The sequence below is a fragment of the Lutra lutra genome, chromosome 12 (genome assembly GCF_902655055.1).
Source record: "Lutra lutra chromosome 12, mLutLut1.2, whole genome shotgun sequence".
Classification (NCBI taxonomy): domain Eukaryota; kingdom Metazoa; phylum Chordata; class Mammalia; order Carnivora; family Mustelidae; genus Lutra; species Lutra lutra.
Genome location: NC_062289.1, coordinates 66,803,236 through 66,825,237, shown reverse-complemented (window position 1 = coordinate 66,825,237; position 22,002 = coordinate 66,803,236). Strand labels below are relative to the sequence as shown.

The 22,002-nt window shown below is 57.6% G+C and overlaps 2 protein-coding genes across 2 annotated transcripts in view; one reads left to right on the top strand and one right to left on the bottom strand.

Annotated features, from left to right (window-relative positions):
* Positions 1–22,002, bottom strand: part of RSPH14 (radial spoke head 14 homolog) — a 76,454-nt gene that overhangs the window by 18,980 nt on the left and 35,472 nt on the right. The window lies entirely within an intron of this gene.
* The window catches only part of GNAZ (G protein subunit alpha z), a 31,128-nt gene continuing 21,762 nt past the window's right edge, over positions 12,637–22,002 (top strand). The window contains 7 exon segments of the mRNA XM_053447786.1: positions 12,637–12,743; positions 13,273–13,801; positions 13,803–13,917; positions 13,920–14,011; positions 14,013–14,088; positions 14,091–14,237; positions 14,240–14,448. Coding sequence (XP_053303761.1) covers positions 13,733–13,801; positions 13,803–13,917; positions 13,920–14,011; positions 14,013–14,088; positions 14,091–14,237; positions 14,240–14,448 — 708 coding nt within the window. The 5' untranslated portion in view covers positions 12,637–12,743; positions 13,273–13,732.

The following is a 22,002-nucleotide window of genomic DNA, read 5'->3' as shown; positions in this document are numbered from 1 at the left end:
AGTGCCGGGGCCAGGAGAGAGGAGGGGTGTCTGAGAGGTCACTGTAGCAGTCTCCATTGAGAGGCTGGGGGCTGGGAGGTAGGTGGCTATTTGCAGACACAGGGCTCTCCTGAGCCCATCCCTGACCTGAGGCTCTGGATTCTTTCAGAAAGGGAGTGGGGTGGGCAGAGGGAAGGCAAGCATGCAGTAGACACCACAGGTGCCCTCAGATCCCCTTCCCTGCAGGCACACTGTCCCCCATCATATCAGTGTTACCTACCTGCTCATGGCTGCACCCCTTGCTGGAGAACTGCCTTGGGCCCTAGGAGGCTCTGCCCTATCCCTTGAGGTGGGACAGCCTTGATTTCATTCAGGCTCCAGAGCGCCCAGGGATCAGGCTGCACCAAAAAGGCATCTGAAACCACACCTCCACCTGGTTCCCTCCCTGGCCCCATTCTGCCTCTCTCTCTCCTGAGCTTGCTCCCTCCACCAGTCATGGACCCAAGAATCCCCATTTCAGGCTCTGCTTCTTGAGCACCCCATCAACAGGTCAGAGGCTGCTGCTGGCTTGCAGACTCCTAGGGGTGGCTGGGCATAGGCAAGAGGGCAGGGGCCCCAGACCCACAGCCTGCAGGCTCGCATGAGTTCAGGAGGCTGGGGAAGCAGACGGTGGGGTAGGGCAAGGTGAAAAAGGGAACAGATGGGAGATAGTGCTCACCTTCCAGGTGGGAAAGCCAAAAAAGGAGCTGCAGGGCGGCAGGAGGGGCTCAGGGAAGGAGCTGTGCACTTGCCTGGCCCATAGAGTCCTCAGCAAAGAGGGTCTGGCCTTGGGGGGTAGCCAGGGTGGGGGATGGGATCTTGGGCCACCATACTCAGAGGCCAGAACTTGCAGGGCAAGAGACTCAGTGAGGTTAAATCAGAGTCTCCACCCAGGTGCTTCTGGGCCTGACCAAAAGTCACCAGTTACCTTCGCTATGGAAACGGGGAGCCAGGCTCCACCGCAGGCAGCAACCTCTTCCCCTCAACTTTCAGTAAAGGCTACGTGTCTTCCCTGCCCATCTGGGCCTCCTTCCCCCTTGCATTTGGGACCTTTCCGTTTTTATTTATTTATTTGCTCCTGGCCTGGAGAAATCTCTGGCCTGATTTCCTCCTGAGTCAGTGTTCCTCAGGCCACGCTATCACATCTCATCTGGTCAGCCTTCACGCTGTGGGCATCTGGAGCCACGGGGCAGTATGATGCCGCAGGGAAGGGCCTCCCTGCTCATCTTCAGCGGTACCCTGAGGCCAAGAGCCTGCCTCACTGGGGTAGAGCCATTTGTCGGGGCCTCTCTGCAGCTGGGGACACGGCGCACCCAACCTCGGTCCTTCTGTCCGCCTGCCTCTGGTCTGAAATAAGGGAGCTGGGAAGGGCCAGAAGGGGGGCTGCCTTTAAGGGGAGCCCATCTGTAGGGTGCCAGTGCCGGGCCAGTCGGGCCAGCTGGGGGGACATGGATAAGCTAACCCACTAGCCAGGGCCCTGGTGGCTGTGGGGAGGCACCAGAGAACCCATCCGTGCGGAGCCATGTTTCCCCAGCTCCAAAGTGTCTCGCGTGTGCACATGCTCCCGTTTTTCAAAGACGCTGTTGTGGTAAATGAAATGATGAATCATTTACAAACCGTATAGAAAGCATGGTGCTCAGAAACCCTCTTACCCCCATCACCAATACCCACTGGATGAATAGGGGTGTTCTGTGCTCACTGGAGCATGTGCCCTGCACTTTGGCGCCCACCACTTAGAGTCAGTGGTGTCTGGCCCAAACCTGTGCGTGCCATCCGTACTTGGCATTGTGACTGTGTCCTTGAATACTGTACAAGCTGATGACATGAATGTAAGGGGGACTTTTGTGGAAACTCAGTGGATGCTCTGAAAAGCCTCAGTAAAAGCTATGGTTGGGTTTGATGTGGGCAAGACAGCGGTAAGATGGGGACAGAGAACCATGATAACCCAGGATTCGGGTCCCAGTTACTTTGCCACCACATGCCACATGGAGAAAGTCAACTGGATGTCACCTGTAGTGTGCTGTGGTTTGAGAAGGAACAGTGACAGCAACTCCAGCAAGTGAGCCTGTGCTCTGAGAAAAGATGGCCTGCCCCCAAAATTGGGGGAGGAGTTTATGATTTTCTGTTTTAAGTTAAAATGTTTAAAGTTCAGAATCCTTTCTTATGACTCCCTGCTTTACATCGTGTTTCAATATGCCAACCAGCCAGCAGTCCCAACTTCGGTGGCAACTTTTGGTCATTAACGGATCTTAAAAATATACCCATAATTATGGTATATATAATTATCTATAGGGTTGGTGTTGTTGGTGTTGGTGTTGTTGTTGACAAGAGAACAGGGAGGGGTAGATCCCTCTACTTAAAAAGGTTGTCTGTGACAGACAAGGGCTGGGGAAGGGGCTGCTTGACCACACTGGAGAGCTCCCTCCTGGACAGGCCAACCTGGAAGCCCCTTCCTCAGGACCACCCCAGGAGAGAGGCCAGGAGTAACTTGCAGGCAATTGGGTGTTCCTCAGCCTGAGGGAGACCAGGAGATGCTGGTACACCAGGCAGGAGGGCCAGGGTACAGAGATGCACTATCTCCCCCTACACCCTGCCTGGGCTTCTGTCTTATTTTCAGCAAGAAGAGAAATGATCAGGATAGGGTTGGGGGGGCGGGGCGCAAGCTGGCTAGGGCAGGAAGGGGCAGGGCAAATTGCCAGGGGTGGTAGGAGGGGAAGGCAGAAGGGTTCTGGAGGATCTTGCCTACAGCTTGGGAAGGGTGGGCACAGGCAGAGGGGTCCAAGTCCCCTGCTGGGGTCCTGGAGGGCCAGTTTGGACAGCAGTAGACCCTCCATGCAGGCCCTCAGTTAAGGTCATGTGAGGTAACGCACTCGGAAGGGAGTTCTGGGAAGCTTTGGAGCTGTGAACCAGTAATTTTTGGTCTTCGTCCATCTACCCATCCATCTGTTCTGCACATCTTTACAGAGCTGGTGAGGGAGAGGGAAAGGGAGGGTAAGGTGGGCCTCGAGCAGGAGGCCAGACCCACCCGAGGGTTTGGTGGGTGTGCTCAGGGTAGGTGCGTGCAGGCCTGCCAGCAGCCCAGAGGCCAAGGAAGGGCCAGTCCTGGGTGAAGTCCAGTCCAGCATTGAGCCAATGGCACACAACACTTCACTCAAGATCACACAAGGCCAGGTGGCAAGTCACCACTGAGCCTTTCAGGCTCTAAGGGGGCCGCCTGTCACTGCAGCGGTCAGGGAGCCCTCCCAGGGAAAGAGGCTCTTCCCTGGCCTCAGAGGGAGATGTTTTCAGTGAGGTGGGGTGGGGCAGAGCACTGTGGCATGGGGAACAGGAGACACAGCCAGGGAGGTGGGGGCCAGGCTTCTGGCAGGGGTCCCAGGAAAAAAGAGGTGGGGTGTAGAGCCGGGCTTTCCCTAGAGGGTAGCTCCTAGGAGGGTGGTCTATCCCTGCCCCCATCCAGTATTACTGGCATCAAGGCAAGCAGGGGCTTTTTTCTCCTCAGGAAGATATGACTTTTTCATCCAGAAGTATGTGTTGTTGTGTCAAAAACCAACCAGGCATTTGAAATGGGCCGACCCAGATTCTGCCATACGTGCTGTCGGTCAGGCCCACGAGCTCTAATGTGTGAGGGAGACATGGTGCATTCAGCCTCGCTTGCTGGCCTTGCTTTGCCAGCCTTTCGGGAGAACCCACATGTCCAGCATCCCACACAGGGAGTGGCAGCAGACTGCCCACAGGTCTGGGGTGGGTTGATGCACCCCTCTACCCCCACCAAAGGCACTTCCATGGGAGAAAGAGGGTCCCAATTAGGATGGTTTCTGCCTTCTGGCCCCTGGGGGCAGGGGTCCCTGCCACAGCAGCCATCACTGAGCCACTCCCTAGGAAACCATGGGAAGGACGAGGCTTGGGTGGGCCTGCTCTGAGCTGGGCCCAGGCCCGGCAGGGTCTTCTGCTGCCTAACCAAGCACCTGGGGCAGTGTCCCCTTAGGTATCCCCATCCTGCCTGCCTCCTGCTCTGGCCCCCCTCCCACCCTCACAAAACAGCAGCTTCTTATGATCGCGTCTTATCCAGTGTCACCTCCCTGGACCTTCCTGCCACATGACTCCGCACCCCTAGCCTCCACAGTGCTGTCCCTTTATCAGAAGTAGCCTTAGAGACACACATGCTCACAGTCTCCCCAGCCAGAACACGTGCTCCTTGGGACAGACTCAGCTTATTCCACCTCTCCCCAACCCATGTCCCCAAGTCCAGAGCAGAGCCTCTGCACACCAGGCTTAATTCCCAGAGGGCACAGTGATGCTTGTTTGGGGCCCAGTGGTTAACGGATTGACTGCCCGTCTAGATCTGAGGATAGAGGGCCTGGGTGCAGATGCCCAGTGCACCTCATGCTAGGTCATTTAGTGACAGGAGAAGCAGCAGGGGGTGCCCTGATGAACAGGCAAATGGAACCAAGCAGAAGAGGGAGCAACAGGTGGGGATGGTACCCTTTTCTGAGACGACAGACAGCCTCTGAGTTAGGACAAGGGACGCAGTGCTGACCCTCCAGCCCCACTGCCTCTGCCCCAGGGGTAGAGGACCTCTGGGCTCAGGTTCCCTGATGCTCACATCGTATGAGGTGGCCTGAGGCCACAGCTGGGAGCAGCACCCGGCCTCCCCGTGAGGAGGGTAATCCTTTTTCATTTCGCTCTCGATCCCTTTCCTTCAAGGAGAAAATTCCCGTTTGGTGCCAGTGTGACTCTCGCACCCTCCAGTGCACTAATCCTGGTTGTTTAACAAACAGCGAGAACTCTGCAGGCCCTTCCACAGGCAGCGTCCCTGCAAGCCGTGGCGACACCAGCTCGTAGTTTAGGTTACTTCTGCCTGTGGTGACTCCAGCTTTCCACTTAAGTAGGAATATGAAGTCATTCTGAAAGTACAGCCATTTCAGTAAAAAGTGCAAGTTAACGTAAAGAGCAACGCTAAGTCAGAGCGGGTGAGCAGGCTGTGCTGGGGGGACAGAAGTCCCCATGGTGGGAAAGCTGAGCCCTGCAGGCTCAGGTCCCCCGCTCCTGAGACCCTCCTTCCTACCTCTGCATGGCATACGGAAGGGGCCACTGATACTGTGGAGGGCTAGCAGGTGGGTACAGTGGTGCTGGAGAGGCAGATGCCCTAGCTCAGGCCTCGCCCCGTTCAGACTGGGAAGAGGCGAGGAGTTGGAAAGGAAGGGAAGTCCGACCCAGCAGAAGAACTGGGCACGGAAAGGTCATTGACTTATCCGAGACCACAGAGGAGCCTCCAGGAAGACCCCCGCAGGTCCAGGTTGGGCTCTGAGAAGGAACCCAGCACACGACACTCAGGCAGGAAAAAGGGAGGACAAATGTCAACTGAAAAGTAGAACACCAGATTCCAGGACGCCAGGCATGAAAGGGCAGTGGGAACCATTTCCTTACTAAGAGGGGAGGAAAACTGATAATCAGTGACCGTGCAGGCAGAGGCTTTTCCGGACCTAATGTTTCTAAAATAGAGCCACAGTGGGAGCTGACGCAGGGACAGCAGTTCCGGAGGGCAGGGAGGGGGACCCACTCTCTAGAAGAAGAAAATAGGAATGACCTGGGTGAGTTTGGCCCCAGGAGGCCATGGGAACCCCTTCTGACCTGCCAGCCGAGGCCATCCAAGCTCAGCAGCAGAGGTGTGTGGGCCCCAATGTGCCCGTCCTCCTGCCAGTGCCTGCAGATGTCGAGCCATGGGCCTACCGGGACTTGGAGCAGGGTCCTCCCTGCTCTGCCCAGGGGCCCTGACGTGCGGCAAAGCCTGAGGTCACAGATACCGGAGATGGGCCTCCACCCTCCTCCCGCTCCAGGTCACCACAGAGCAGCTGCTGGGTGCCAAGGTGGAGCTGGCAGGTGGGAGAGCTGCTGCTGCCAAAGCGGAAGGTGTCTGAGCAAGCTGGGGTGGTGGGTGGGGCCAGGGGACAGTAGTGCTGAGTCATAGCCCTGCCCAGGCAGGCTGATGCTTGGCCTCCCCAGGGGGCGATGGGCAGGCAGCTCTGGGTCAGTGGAAAGGCCAGGACCTCAGACTGACGATCTTCACACTGAGGGGGGCTGAGCACTCTAGGGAGCATCAGGCTGGGGGCGTGTGTGAGGGAAGACTTGGGGCCCGTGCGTGCCCTGGGTATGTGGTCTAACCCTGCCTGCTGGCCCTGAAACCTGGGCTGCCCTCTGCCTCTGGGGTTCTACCCACGTCCCCCACCCCCGCCCCATAGCTGGCCATCTGAGTGGCCTCTGCTTGGACGCCAGACACAACTGTGCCTCTCTCTCCGTTCAGTCTAGCTGCGGGCCTGCCTCCTCAGTGGGGCCAAACTCCCCTCCCTGGCTCACCCCTTTCTGATGGTCCAGGACTCAGCGTGGAGTGGGCTTTGCTTGGGTAGGGAGGAGTCCACAGAGTGAGGGGCTTGGCTTCTTGTTTCCACCTCCGTCCAAGGAAGTGGGTGCCTGGTGATGAGCGGGCCCTGCCTGCCAGGCCAGGCCTTCTCCAGTCCTGTAAGCTGATAAGCCGTCTGCTCTCCCTGGCGACCCTCTGGCTTAGCCTGGCTTGGGCAGCAACACCTTGGTGACCTTGACTCTGGGCTCTTTTCCTCTTGGGGGAGGGCCCGGGAGGGGCTGGTGTCACACAGCCTGGCTCTGTCCTGCTCTGCCCTGGTCCTTAACTCAGCTGTGACTGAGGACAGTAGTGGCCATGACTCTGTGCCAGGCCATGTGGGGCGCACCTGGGGAGAGCTGGCGCCTGATACGGTGGGCATCCGGGGTACAGAGTGCCAGAGTGTGGAAAGGCCCCAGAGAGGAGGCAATACCTTACTCCCAGCCCCTGGCTCAGGGCTGTTACCCAGCATCTGTGATGGGAGTGGAGACTGGAGAAGGTCATGTCTGGGGGAAGGGGGCAGTGAGACATGAGGACGGGCTGAGCCTGTCAGGCAGAGAGCAGGAACTAGGATCAGGGGCCTGGGGGCAGGGCAGGGAAAGTCTTAAAGGGAATATGTGGTGTGTGTGCCCAAGTATCTGGCCTTGAGGCTGCAGGCAGCGGAGCAGCTTTCTGTCAAGGGATCCCTGAATAGACTCTGGGTTTGGGGTTCGCACCCTGCCAGCCTTTAGGTAATAGGCAAGTGAGTAGGTGAGTTAGGGAGACCTGGGAAGGGCCCTAATGGAGCAGAGCCCACCATGGCACACCTGTCGCTTCTTCCCAGCATCCCCTCTCCCAGAATGGCCCCACTCCCAGCCTGCTGGCCAGACTCCAGGGTGCCCTGAACCCTACCACCACTCTGTCACCAGACACCGTCTACCATACAGCCTGTGTGTCCCCTGCCCCTAGCCCTTGCCCACGCCGCTGCCCTGTGACCTGGATAGCTGCACATAGGAGTCCATCCCGTTTGATTCACATATAGGGCGCTCCTCGCTCAAACCCTGGCTGGCATTCAGCTCTCTCAGAGAAAAAGCTGGAGCTCTCACAGTGACCTTCTACTGGCAGCCCCTCACATTTGACACCATCTATCCACCTTCCTTCCTGTCCCTTAGACTGGCCTAGCACATTTTCACCTTTGGAACCAGCAGTTCCACTCCCCTCACCATCTGCTCTATTACCTATCAGGGAGCAGGCCCTGCCCACTTCATGGACCAGCAACCTTTACCACAGCACCCCGACCCTACTCATGTGCAGCTTGGCTCCCTTCTCATCACAGATCATTTGCTGCCTTTGATCTAATTCTCACCTCCCTCCACCTGTGTAAACTCAGGCATGGGTCTTTGCTTCATTCAGCAGTGCCCCCCCGTCCTAGCCCAGGTGCCAGTCTCAAAGGCCCAGCTCCGCTAAATGGTAAGGAACACCGACTCCTCCCCTCGGCCCCTCTCATGCACCTCACTGGCTCCACGCTGTGGCCCTCTGTATGTGGTATGTCCTCTGTTCCCTGCATGCCACAGGTAGCCGCACACCGGTACATGCACGCACGTACACATTCCCACACGTGTCCATGGACCTGCACACAAGCGCATGCCTGGACCAGTGCACACGCACATACATGGTCCTGCGAACAGACACGTACACATCTGCCTGTGTGTGACCCCAGACACACACACACACATTCAACCACATGGTCATAACCATGCACCCACACAGTGGGTGCCCCTGACCAACCTTGCCTCCTCCTCTCACCTGTGACTTTCTCCTTTCTGTCCAGCCACTCTGACCTTCCTTCAGCTCCCCATTCACACCATGGTCTCTCTCCCCCCTTGCCCACAGGGCCTTTACACATGACCTTCCTTTGCCTGGTACAGTCTTTCACTCACCCATTCCTCAGTAATTTCCAGCCAGACCCAGAAGCCTCAGTAATTTCCAGCCAGACCCTATGGTGAGGGGACTGAGGGTATCAGGCACTGGGGACCCATGAGCAGTTATCGAACCAGGTAACAATGTGGTCATCCAGCCCTTGGTCCTTTTTCCCTGGGCTGACTGGGGAGTTTGAGGAGGCCCAGTAAAGCCCTGGATCAGACTGAGGACTGGCAGGAAGCTCACATAAAGGCAAAGAAGCCAAGCCTCAGAATGGGAATAAACTGAGGTCCCTTTTGGACCTTGGCACATACACTTGTTCACAGGCCTCCCCTCCCTGTATCTGTGCACAGCCCAGTTCCTGCCACCAGTTCCAAGGCACAGAGACTGATATGCCCTGGGACATAGCTGAGCCCTGCAGAGCTGTAGGAGAATTCTGAGTGGGCCTTCTGCTTGTTTGGTTCTGGTGACCTGAATGAAAAGGGTGCCTCTAAAAGAGGGACCCACCTCAGATGTGACTGTTGGTGGCTGCCCCATGCAGATGCAGAAGCTCCTGGACTTGGGCTGACGCACATAATCGCCTCCCGGACTGCGTTTCCTTCCCCTTTACTCCCACATTGCCTTGTGGCTGCACTGGTCAAGGACCACGTGGCCAGCCCCAGGCTGCCACCCACTGCCCCAAACTGCGCTCCTGATTCTCAGAAGCCCCGCTCTCGGCCTGGGGTTGTGGAGCACATACCTCCCCAAAACGCAAGTCACACCTCCTTGGACAGGGCGGCTTTGGACTGAAGACCAGGTGAGCGAATCTTGGTACCAGCTGGGGGCCATCAGTCAGGCATTCCAGTCCACAGAATGGATGATGTGGTCCCCAAGCGGCGCTCCACTGGTGGGGGGAAGCCAAGACCAGGCAGGGGGCCTGCCTCTTTATCTTGTACCACATGGCCTCCTCGCTCTTTTTATTTTTGGGGTAGCTTACCCACAAGACATTTTTTTTTTTGGTGTTAAAATAGACATAATATAAAACTTAACATTTTAGCCATTTTTAAGTTTGCAGTTCCATGGTTTTAAATACATTAATAATGCTGTGCAACCATCTGTCTCTATGAATTTGACAACTCTAAGGACCTCCTAGACATGGAATGACATAGTATTTGTCCTTTCGTGACTGGCTTCTTTCACTGAGTGTGAAATCCTCAAGGGTCATCCCTGTTGTAGCAGGTGTCCTTCCTTTTTAAGGCTGAGTAATATTCCTTTGTGTGTGTGCTATACGTGTCCACTCATCTGTCAGCTGGCGCTGGGGTTGCTGCCACCTCTTAGCTGTCACAGTTAGTGCTGCTGTGAACACAGGTGTACAAAAATCTCTCCAAGACCCTGATTTCCATTCTCTTGGGTGTATACCCGAAGTGGAATTGCTGGTAATTCTATTTTTAGTTTTTTTGAGGAAGAACCACCCTCCTGTTTTCCGTAGCAGCTGTACCACTTTGTATTTCTACCAACAGTACATAAGGGAGCCAATTTTTGTTCATCCTTTTCTTGTTGTTGTTGTTTTAAAAAATATAGTACTCATCCTTCTGGGTGCATGGTGGTATCTTACTGTGGTTTTGATCTTCACTGCCCCGACATTCAGTGCTACCTAGCATCTTTTCATGTGCTTACTGGCCATGTGTTTATCTTCTTCGGAGAAATGTGCGTTCATGTCCTTCACCCAATTTCCAGTCAGGTCATTTGTTCTGCTGCTGAGGTTTACTTCTCTGTATATTATAGATATTAACCCTTTATTTTTATTTATTTAATTTTGTTTATTTTTTAAATTTATTTTATTTGCAGGTATTTGCTTCCAGGCCGTATTTGCCTTTTACTTGTTGATAGTGCCTTTTTTGAACAAAATTTTTAATTTTTATGCAGTCCAGTTTGTTTCTTTTTTCCTTTTGATGTCTATGACCTTTGGTGTCATATCCAAGAGACCATCGTCAATGCAATGCAATGCAGCTCTTGACCTATGCTTTCTCCTCAGATTGCTATAGTTTTGGTCTTACATTTAAGTATTTGATCCATTTTAAGTTAATTTTTGTATTTGGTGTTCAGTAAGGGCATCACCATTGTTCTAAGGAAACCCCAGCCTGGCAGGAGAAACCAGAGAAAGGGGAGGGCACAGAGGAGAGAGGCCCCAGGCCACAGGTGGGGACAGGGTGCCCTGCTGGTGGGGTGGCAGGCACTCGTGAGCTGACCTGTGAAGATCAGGTGGGGTTCCGGTACAGGAGCAAGGCAAGGGGCCACTGAGGAGCAGCAGCCCCAGCTGGCCGAGACAAGCCCTCAGAGGACACCTCTGTGCTCAGCTTGTAGGCTCCCTCAGGCCCAAGCTACAAGGGAAGGGATTTGGGTTTGAGAAGAATCTGGCCACAGGGCCATCATGCATGGCACTGGGAGGATGTGGCCGATGTTTTGGTCCGTTCGGGTGTAACTCCACATGGAGGCAGGGGACTTTCCAGCACAACCCCAGGCCGTGTCACCTCTTTGGGCTAGACCATTTCCTAAGAGTTAGGTCACTGCAGGGTGCCTCGAGGCATGTAGACTTGGTGCCTGGTTGCTGCTTGTCTAGGTGGCAGTGAACGGTGGTAGGAACCTGCCATTTCAGGTGTGACCTTTGTCCCTATCACTGACCAGCCCAGGGAGAACTGGCCACTTGGGACCTGAGTATACCTCAGATTCTCAAACACAAATTAAGGAAAACAATAATGACAACATGAGGCACCACCAGCATGGCTGGCCTTGCCTTCAGGAGGGAGGGCACTGGCAGTGGGGTCCCCAGGCGCCCTGGGCAGCTGCGGGATTTTGGACTCCTTTCGACACCTGAGGGCCTGCCGGCTCATCAGCAGGACCCAGGGAGCAGCCACTGGGTCCCTGTTCCACACTCTCATAGTCCAGGATGGAGAGAGGCAATCGTGGGTGGCATGAGAGACAGGGCCTTGTTAATGCCCTGATACTTGTTTACAAACCTCTCTTAGAATAGAAGTTCATTCAAGAAGATACGAAATAGGATAAAATGCAAAGAAGAGGAAGAAATATAAAAGACCCTTGTGATCTCACAACCTAGAACTCACTGCTGCTTGAATTCCTTCCCTGACCTCTGCTCACATGGCAGGTACATGGCGGGCATGTCCCCCACCCACGGTCCAGTGGGACTGTGGATAAAGGGCAGAGTTCCTCAGCTTCTTCATGCCTAAGCCTCTCTCCCATCTGTGCTCACTGCGTGCCTGTGGTGTGTGGGATACTGCTCAGCCCCCAGGCCCCAGGGGACAAGGGCTGAGCACACAGGCCATGCTTGGTTCTAAGGGACAATCACAGGTGATGAGGACACTGGGGTACTGGCTGCCCCTGGCTGGCTTCCAGGCCCTGCACTGAATGCTCTACCCCTAAGAGATGCTCGAGACTGGTGAGGGACAGGTTCTGTAATGTGGAGACAAGTGCACAGGCCACACAGCTGGGATGAGACTTATCATCCTGGAAGCACTGGGTGCTCATGAAGGTTCAACTGGTGGGGAAAGGTAGCATGAGAGATGCTTGCCAGCCCCCTGGCCATGGAGGCAGGTGGGTCCAGGGAAAGAACAGGCCTCAGGGCCTGCTTCAGAGCAGAACTGCTGGGCCTGACAGGCACAGAGGCCATCTGGGAGCATGGACGGTTGAGGAAACAAGATGAGGCCCCTGGCTCTCAGGGTCTGTTGGCCTTGGGTCCTTCCCATCCAGGGCCGGCAATGAGGCAGGCAGGGGCTTTAGAGGGGAGGGGTGAAGGCTGGCTACAGAAGAATGAGGAGGCTGCCAGAGACAGCCAGGCCAGGGCAGAGGTTGCAGGAAGGAGGCAAGAGTTGTGTGGGGCAGGCTGCCAGGTGGGGGCAGAGCCTGAGCTCTGGGTCTGCCCTGGTGGGGAGGGCCCTGGCCCAGCGGCTCATAGGTCATTGGGAGAGGCCTGGGAAGAGCTTGCAGCTGAAAGCTGGGTGCTGAGGTGCTGACACCCTGCCCAGGGTGTGAGCACAGCTGTTCCTTATTGACCATCAGTGTGGGAGCACGGACATGAAAGACATGGCCTGGGACCTCAGAGCCTGTGGACTGCCCCCTTGCCTTGTCTTGGACTCAGCGATTCCCAGTGCCCTCAGATATACTCTGTCCTGGCTTGCCTCCCACACCTGGCTGCTGCCCTGCACCCCATAGCCCCTGCTACCCCAACTCAGCCCACCCTGCCCATGCCTCCCCTCCCCTCCCGCACTGCTACCTCACCCACCAAGAGCAAGGCTTCTGTCACACTCGTGGCTCCCAGCCCAGGGCCTCTGCTTGCTCTGCTCCTTGCCTGTCTGCTTACACCAGCCCTGGCCAGCCTTCTCCTTGTGAATGTCCTGCCCCTGAGATGAGAGCAGGAATGACCCAGCTCCCACGAGAGGTGCTGAGGGGGATTACCCAGTTACCCTGGCATGGGACCCCACCATAAACCAAGGAGGAGTCAAGCCCCATTGATGCTGTGGCACATGTGGGTACAGCCCCTGCAGCTATAGGAGAGAGTGAGGGAGGTGGGGGGAGGACATCACAGTAGGATCGTTGTATTGAATCCTAACCACCACCAGACCCAGAGACTGAGGTTCTGAGAGGGTGAGGTTGGCTGGGTCCAGTGGGCAGGGAGGAGTGGCAGGGCCCCAGGCTCACTCCCTCACTCCGAAAACCCTAAGGTTAAAGTCCTTGTATGGCTCTGGGCACGCGTTCCTCAAGCACCAGGCTCCAGGCATACTGGTGCGGGGCGTGGCTCCCAGGCACATTTGTTTCGCTGTGGGTTTGGGCACAACTCAGCAGAGGTCCGAAGAAGGGAGGGGGTTTGATTCACTGTTCTCTGGGCTGCTTCCCGACAAGGTCCGAGGTCTCCCTTTACCACCAGGCCTGTGGTGGGAGGAGGCTCACCCTCTTCTCTGTGTTGGCAGGTAAAGGGCGGATGCCCAAGGCAGGGGGCCGCAGGGACGCCCGTGGCACTGGTGGCTGGCCTTGCAGCCACGCTTAGCAGCCCCACCGCAGCAACGGCAGCCCGACGGCAGCAGCCTAGGCAGACGCTAGAGTACAGCTTCCCACCGCCGGGAGGACAGGGAATGACTGCAGCCCATCGGGTTCCCACGGTGGCCTGGGCAGGTGGAGTGGCCCTAGAGGGAGGCCCGGCCACCTCCTCCCCCCAGGCGATCACCATGCCAGCTGGAGAAGAGGTGCTGGGGCAGGGGCTGCAGTGTGGCATGGCCTCGCCCCCCACCCACGCTGAGCACCTCGAGGGCAGCAGGGCTCCGTCTGCGGGGCACACCTGGCTCACATCTCAGCGTCCCCTGCTTGGTGGCGATAGGGAGAGGCACCCCGTCCCGGTGCTCTGTATCTGGGCCTGCCGCTGCCGGACCTGGGATGTCGGCAAAGCTCGAGAGAAAGAGGCAGCGCGGCGGTACCCGGAGAATTGACCGCCATCTGCGTCATCGAGAGCCAGCGGCAGCGCCGTGAGATCAAGCTGCTCCTGCTGGGCACCAGCAACTCCGGCAAGAGCACCATCGTGAAGCAGATGAAGATCATCCACAGCGGGGGCTTCAATCTGGAGGCTGCAAGGAGTACAAGCCCCTCATCATCTACAACGCCATCGACTCGCTGACGCGCATCATCCGTGCCCTGGCCGCCCTCAAGATCGACTTCCACAAACCCGGACCGTGCCTACGACGCCGTCCAGCTCTTCGCCCTCACGGGCCCCGCCGAGAGCAAGGGCGAGATCACCCCGAGCTGCTGGGCGTCATGCGGCGGCTGTGGGCTGACCCAGGGGCGCAGGCCTGCTTTGGCCGTTCCAGCGAGTACCACCTGGAAGACAACGCCGCCTACTACCTGAACGACCTGGAGCGCATCGCCGCACCCGACTACATCCCCACCGTGAGGACATTCTGCGCTCCCGGGACATGACCACGGGCATCGTGGAGAACAAGTTCACCTTCAAGGAGCTCACCTTCAAGATGGTAGATGTGGGCGGCAGAGGTCGGAGCGCAAAAAAATGGATCCACTGTTTCGAGGGCGTCACAGCCATCATCTTCTGTGTGGAGCTTAGTGGCTATGACCTGAAGCTCTACGAGGACAACCAGACGGTGAGTGTGCCGGGCTTTTCCTCTACTTGTTGCTGCCACTGCTGGCTCCTTGGAAGTGGGTGGGCTTGGGAGTATGGGCCAGCACGGCCGGAGAGGCTGCAGTCAGAGGGGAGCCGTGGTGGTGAGGAACTGTCCAGGGAGGCATGGTGTGGGGCATGGTGGCCATCATGGGCACTCAAGGACCTTGGGGTAGCGCCTGCTGTCAGCTCTCTCAGTGGCCACCCTAGCATGGACAGGTCCCACTCTGACCATGGGGGCCCCGGCAGGCCCTCAGTGCTCTGAATGCCCTCTGAGTAATCACCATACCCTCAGGCTCCACCAGGTAGGGGTGCCCTCACCCAGCTGCTGACGAGGGGCTCAGAGACCCCAAGGTACCCAGGTGGCCTGACGTCAGTGCCACAAGAAGCCCATACCCCGTGCCTGAAATACTCAGGCATGGAGGGCCGCCCTCTGCTGAGTGGGGCCTGCTCCTCAGCTGCAAGGGCAAGTTGCTTGGAGCCCAGAGGAGGGGCCCTTGGACATCTGGGTGTCAAGGAAGGGTCACCAAGAAGGAGAAAGGGGAGCTGGGCCCTGTGAGAGATTTGTTCCATGAGGTTGGGGGGCAGTCAGGTGCATTGGGGGAGTAACCCAGAGGCTGGGAGGGAGGTTGAAAGCTCTGCCAGCAGGAGTGGGAACAGGGCCCCGGGCCAGGAATTCAGGTGTCGGTCCGTGTAGCAGTTCACTAAATGCACAGAACTTCTACCAATCCCAGGCACTGTGCTGGGTCCTGGGAACTGCATCCACAGCCCCACAACCCCAACTGGATCCTGGGAGTCTGGTGGTGACAGGGTTCAGAACTGTTTCTGAGTTTAATCCCCAGGGGTTGGGTGGGTGTGGGGAGTCGTCAGGCCCTCAGCCCTGGCTAAGGACTACTGTGTGGAGGAGGAGGTCAAGGCAGGTGGTAGGTGGATCCCCAGAGAGTGGGGCAGTGCAAGGAGAGGCCAAGGAGCAACGAGGGTTGGTGCTGAGCCAGTGGGGCTCAAGAGGGAGCTGCTGGGCAGGGAAGGAAGCTAGATCGCTGGCAAGGAGGAGGTGGCCACACAATACAAGCTCAGCCCTCAACAGAAGGTCAGGTCACAAGGCACCATAGTGTCTTGGATGCCCAGGAGTGGTGGTAGGAGCTGAGCAGGTGGGTAGCATGGGGGAGGCCTGAGCTGCCCCACCCAGGCTGCCCTGTGGAGGAAGCTTTGTGCCAGGCAGGAACACTGAGCAGAGACCTGGAATCTGCCCTTAAGAGGCCTTTGATCCTGGGGGTGAGGGGCGTGGGGACAAACAGGGGTCTGCAAGCAGCTGTAAGTGGTGTAGGACTGTGGGTGCCAGCAGCTTGGGGAGGCGGTGGGCTAGCAGGGGTTGGGGTGATGATGGTCATGGTCGGGGACCCACCATGCTGGGAAATGGGGGGCAGGGTCAGCCTCCAGGGTTCAGGGGACCAGGTGATGGCAAGGAAGGGGCTTGGTCCTTCACTCAGCCTTTTCTAAGGCAGGTGGTGGCTATATTCTTTGGGTTCAGCCAGGAGTCTTACTTGAGACTGCAGCCCCAAGAAAGCCTGTGGGTGGCTGCAGGCTATGGCCACTGTGCTGGGTGTCTGAGCGCTTTTCTGGACGGAGAGAGGGTCTTTGGCTTTTGTCAGGTTTCCAAGGAAGTCCAGCCTCTTGAAGGAGGGGAAATAAACAGCTTCAAGTAGTCATGGAGATAGGAAGCAGGGCTCCCCTCATCTGCCCTGTGTGCATCCAGGGTTCTCTCCAGAGCTGTGCCAGGCAGTGACAGTGTAAGGGGTCTGGGCTGAGGACACTGCATCCATGGGGCAGGGCAAGCCTGCAGCTCCCTGTGGGCAGGGCGGCCTTGCCCTTAGCACTATGCAGTTTCTAGGGGTTCTAGCTCCTCTTATTCTTCTGCCTATGCTCACTTCAGTGCCGTGTGTGGTTCTGGACATAGGAAGCATCCCAGACGACAGGCGAAGTCGGGCTCTTCGATGAGGCATTGCTCTGGGCAGACGGCTTGGGGCTGACCTGGCCAGGATGCAAGACCAGGTTCAGGTGCCCAGGTGAGGCCCCAGAACAGGTCTGGCTGGCAGGTCTGCCAGCCACACGGTGCTCCCGTGGTCAGCTCTCTGGGCTTCTGCCTGTTTCTGCTGTGTCCTGAGGCTGGTGACAGCCTGTGCTCTGGTGTCTTCCCGGGGCCTAGATCTCAGGGCTGCTTCATCTGTCATCTTCAGCACAAGCATGGCAGGTTCCTTCAGCACTGGGCCAGGCTCCCACACTGTCTGTTGGCAGGTTCTGTTGGCCAAGCCTGTGCCCACAGGTGTGGCAGGACGTGGGAGGCGGGATGCCTGGGCCCTAAGCTGGTCCCGGGTCTCATGAACGGATTTGGCTATCATCTCTGCTCCCTGAGCCTGTCAACTAGGAAGCAGCCCAAGTGTCCTCCAAGATGGGCCCAAAGCCAGGCCTTCTCCTGACTGAGGCCTGACGGGCTCCGCCTGGCCAATCCTCTACCTCTTCACTGTCTCTCTCCTTTCTGCTTTGGCCTCCGTGGGCTTGCTTCACTCACATGCTCTACTGTGTCCAGCCTTAAGAGTGTGACCACCCTGCCTCTGCCTGTCTCAGTCCTTCAGGTCTCATCTCAGGAGTCACCTCTTTGAAAGGCCTTCCTTGACCCAGCGCCAGCACGCCCCTCCATTGCAGCCTGTCATTACGTATGGGTCCCCACTCATGTGCTGGTGAATGGCCGCAGAGATAGGCTGGGTGGACAGATGGCTGGACAGGCAGCCCCACGGAGGCCCTCACATCTCTAGCCTACTCCCGGCCCTGTGCCTGAGGGGCACATGGCTAGCAGCCCTGGGCAGGGATGGCAACCCCTGGCCTGGCTGGGGGCGTGGTTTCTGGAAGATCTATATTTGCCCCCTATAGGTAGCCAGGCTCTGGAGCTGCTCAGGGAATTTTCTAAAGGGAGGGGCTAGCAGCCAGGCCTGTACCCCACCAAGGCCACCACCCTTGTCTCCGCAGGCCTGGGGAGGTGCTTGTTCCCCAGAAAAGGAAATTCTTCATGAGAAATTCAAGCGAGGCTGGAAATTCACTGGATTCCAAATAGTTGTGACCTTTCATGCTCTACCAGCACTATCTCAGGATGGAAAACAAACAGGCTGCCGAGGAAAGACAATAGCCCCTGTGGTTCCTCCAGCCGGCTGGCCGCCACGGTGGGCTGGCCACTCAGGGGAGAGCCGGGCCAGGCGGAGAGCAGAGCCTGCCTCTGCCGGCGCCTGCAGGCAGCTCCTATCACCACCACCGACCCGCCTCTCTGTGTCCCTGCCCTCCTCCTGCCAGCCAAGGTGAATGCAGCCATCGGTAACAGGACGGGGCTGCCCCCCATGCCTTCTTTGCAAGGGCCCACAAGTGTCCCTGGGCCCCAGCAAAGGCAAGGTAGCCAAGAACCAGCCGTGCTGTTTTTTGCAGAAGCTAAGGGAACCTGGGGGCCTGGTGCTACGCTCTGGACGTGGCTCCTCAGAGGTCTTCTCTTCCTCTCGGCTCTTGAGTCCTCATCTTCTCTCTGACAGTGGGCTGGCAGAGCCCCCCGCCCCCATGCCTGGCAAACGAGCCACAGCCACCACCACCACCTCCCCCCATCCCCCACCCGCTGGCATCTGCGTCAGCACGTTGCCAGGGGTAACGTCAGGATCTCTAGGCTCCTGGGCGTGGAGGGCTGTGGAGGGCTGTGGAGGGCTGCAGCAAGCACAGGACAGCACCTGGGCATGGGAGGCAGATTCTGGGCTGTCCATGGACCACGGCAACGAGCAGATGCAAGGAGCCATGCCCAGCCTTCATAATGATTCCCCGCCCTGATCCTGGAAGGATTTAATGGGTCCTGGGCCTGCCTGGGCCCCCATCGCTGCATACAGCCCTGGCAGGCACCTAGGGGCTCCAGAGTCTGTGGTGGGCCCCTACTATCCCCCATGGGGCCCCCTCAGAGAGCACAGGAGGCTAGACCACAGCCCAGGGGTCACCTGACTGATCCTGTGGGACGGCGGCAGCTGTGCCTGTTGTCCTGGTCATGGGTCGGGGGACAGGTGGGGGTGCCCAGGCTTAGGACAGTCATGGTCCCTCCCTTAGCCACACCTGCTGCCTGGGGCCAAGCCAGGGCTCCCTGCCTCTGGCCCACCTTTTGTGGCAATGCCATTTCCTGGCAGCTCTGCCTGCCTTCTGGGCCTGTCCCATGGCCTCTTCCAGGAGTAAAGAGAGGTAGGGCTTTAAACTCAGAGACTCAGCCACTGCCCCACTCAGGCACAGAGGCATACTGGCTAGCCACCCATCCCACTGTGACAGCCCCAAGAGTCTGTGTGCCCCAGGCCCTGCCCCCGCCCCTTTAGTACCCCACCAGATGGGGCCCCAGCACCCTGCTGCGAACCCCTGGAAGGCACAGGAGGGTGGGCATCTGCCCCCCAACCTCTACCCCTGCAGATCTGCTAGTGGACTCTGCAGCTGCTTAAAGGTAGAAGATTCTTCAGAAAAGACAGATGAAAAGGTCCAAGTATAAAGTATCAAAGTGTTCTCACATGAAAACCCACAGGGAGCTCACTAGTTGCCCATTTTCTGGTGGAGCTGTTGGTGTTCCCGGCCCTGTAAGGGGCCTGTTGTGCACCTACTGTGTACCTGCTCTGCAGATGCAAGGCCTGGACTAGAGGCCAGACACTGAGGTGAACCCAACTTTCCCGACGGCACAAGGAGCTAGGTTTGGGGGGTGGCAAACACGCTGCACGGTTGTGGTATCATTTCTACAAACTTTATGCTGTCCTGGGACACCTGCCCCCTCCTTCAGAACCTGGCAGTTCCCAGGGGTGTCCCCTGCTTTGCTTTCATGCAGGATCAACTGTGGCCACAGCAAGGTATGGCCACAGCAAGGCTCTGGGGAGGCACGGTGTCCGCACTGCTTATCCAACAGATACCTGACTGACATGTGTTGAGGAGGGTCCCTGGGATTATGGGTAGGACACAAGGACACGCCCCGTAGGGCGTCAAGTTCTGCAGCTGGCGGGTGCTACATAACCAGACTCCAGACTGTGATTGTAATCTCTGCTCAGCCCTGGGCAGTGGCCCCTCCTCATCCTGGGACTCTCAGCTCCCAGGGGAGCTGACCTCAGTACAGGTCCCAGCCCCTCACCCCGTGAGGCCAGGCCCAAAGCTCCATCATCCTCCTAGTCTCTAAGGCATGTGCTGTGGGCACAGGGCTAGCACACAGTGGTGCTTAGCAAACTGGACTGGGCAGGAAGCATGCAGGCAGGGAAAGAGCCAGAGGTCAGGGCCATCTTCTGGGTGTGCACCTGCTGGGACACTCAGCCCTTCTGGGAAGCCCCTGAAAGGGCCGGGCCCTAAGTGGGGGTCATGTGCAGTGTGCCTCAGAGGAGGGGGCTACTCAAGACTGTGCTACAAACTGTCCCCGTACTCTAGCACTGCTTTGTCATTCAGCCCTAAAGGGAGCTTGGTGGTGGTGTGGTGTCATGAAATGACATGTTGAAGGTGATACAGTGGATTGCAGTAAGACAGGCTTTTATCTATGGTTAGCAGAGCTGGTGATCACAGAGCTGGGCCAAAGGAGGTGATTAGAATGGGCAACAACCAGATGTGGGTGATACCCCAGCTTAGTTTTGTCCTTTAGTGTCCTAACCAGCCAGCTTTGCAAATGGGGAAAATGGGGCCTAGAGATCATGTGTGTCCCAGGCCTGAATCTGGCTCTCAGGGGATGGGGAGCTGGCACTGCTCCCTCAGAGATTCTCCCACATTCTGTAGGTACAGGGGTGCTCCAGGGAGAGCCTTATGGGGTGGACTGCCTTCCCCTTCTTGGGCTCAAGGGACTTGAGTCAGGGTTGGCACTGCCCCCCCACACCCCATCAGTGGCAGGACCACAGGCAGTCCAAGCAGAGTACACCCCCACTCTGCCTCCTGCTCCTGACCCAGTCGAGGACATAGATCCAGGAATTGTGCCATGGGGACTTGGGTCTGTGCCAGGAAGGCATGTCATCGACCCACATAGAGGCCGCCAGCTTTCCCCCCACATACCCCCCACCACAGCACGGGTCTCCCTGAGTCTCTCCTTCCAATCTCATGGTGTGCCAGGGCCACATCCAGTTTGTTGCAACCTCTGTAAATCGCAGATGATCCTGGGATATCAGGAACCTCCAGACCCAGGAGGCAGGCCCTGGCTGGCAGAGGGGCCAGGGTTCCTTGGAATGGACAGTCCCAGGCACAGTTCTGAGCTGCTCTGCTGAGGCAAAGGCATTACGAGGGTCAGGCCATGACGGTGCAGGTCCAGGCGGGCACGGGGCTCGGCTGGCCACATACTTTCCCCAGCGGCATCCCCTTTACAGCGTAGACCAACTCTTTCTCTCTGTGGTTGGCTGCAAGGGGGACGGGCACACATGTACTCACAAACGGGTTGCTGTCAGCTCAGAGGTGCTGTCAGTACTTGTGAACAGTCCCCGCCCCCCAACTCCATGTGGGCTCCTCAGGCCCTGCACCCATCCAAGGTCCTTTGCTCCGTGGCCCAGCCCTTCTCCTAGCACTAACAGAGCAAAGGCCACCTGGTTCTCACCTCAATGGACCCTCGCTGTGAGCCCATTGCCCCGACTCAGTGAGTGGCCAGTGGCAATGGGTACTTGCTCCCCCAGGGCCCTGGGCTTGGTGTGAGTTCCCATGGGGTGTCGGCTCCAGCCTGTGATAAGCAAGGGCAGAGTGGAGACAGGGCGGAGAAGGCAGTGGCCATCAGCCGTCACTCCCCCACAGCACAGCCTGATGCCTAAATGTGACCCCTAGCACTTGCCAACTGATAGTTCAGTTCCTCTGGCTGAGACCTTCCTCCCTCTCTTCTCAGGGAGACGTGAGGCCACTGAGGCCATTGTCAATAGCAGTTTCCTCTGTTCCGCCTTCCCTGTTGCACTGGAAGCTTCCAAGGGCTCCCATTTCCTGTCTACCTCTATGCTTAACTCCTTGCCCTGAGTAAGTCCTCCATCATATATCTGCCAAACAGAAGGATGAGGCCATGCTCTGGGCTCAGGCCCACCTGCTGCTCAGTGTGACCAGCCCTTCCATTCCTGCTCCACACTGCATAGGGGAGCTTCAGGATCCTTAATACTGCCTTTCCATTTAGCCCTACCTCCTCATCCTGTGGACCCAGCACTGCCTGGAGCATCTCAGCCATCCTTCCATGGTAGTCACCTCCTGCTATATCACTAGAGTTCCCTTCCCCCCCAGGCACAGGCTGTCACTAAGCACAGCTGGGACATCATCCCCGTCGCTCGCCTCTTCCCCCACAACAGACTGCCATGCGCTTTGGCAGAATCTGCATGGGGATGTCCACAGTGTTCCTCAGATCTCTGAGCCTGGTGGCCCTCCCCAAACAGGAAGTCAACCAGCTCGGGCTCCAGTGTGGGCCTCCCTCAGAGACAAGCTGGGGTCGGCCTCTTGCCCTAGCGCTGACAAGCCTGGGGGGAAGGGAACAGGCAGGTGCTCTCTGCACTGTGCTGACAGA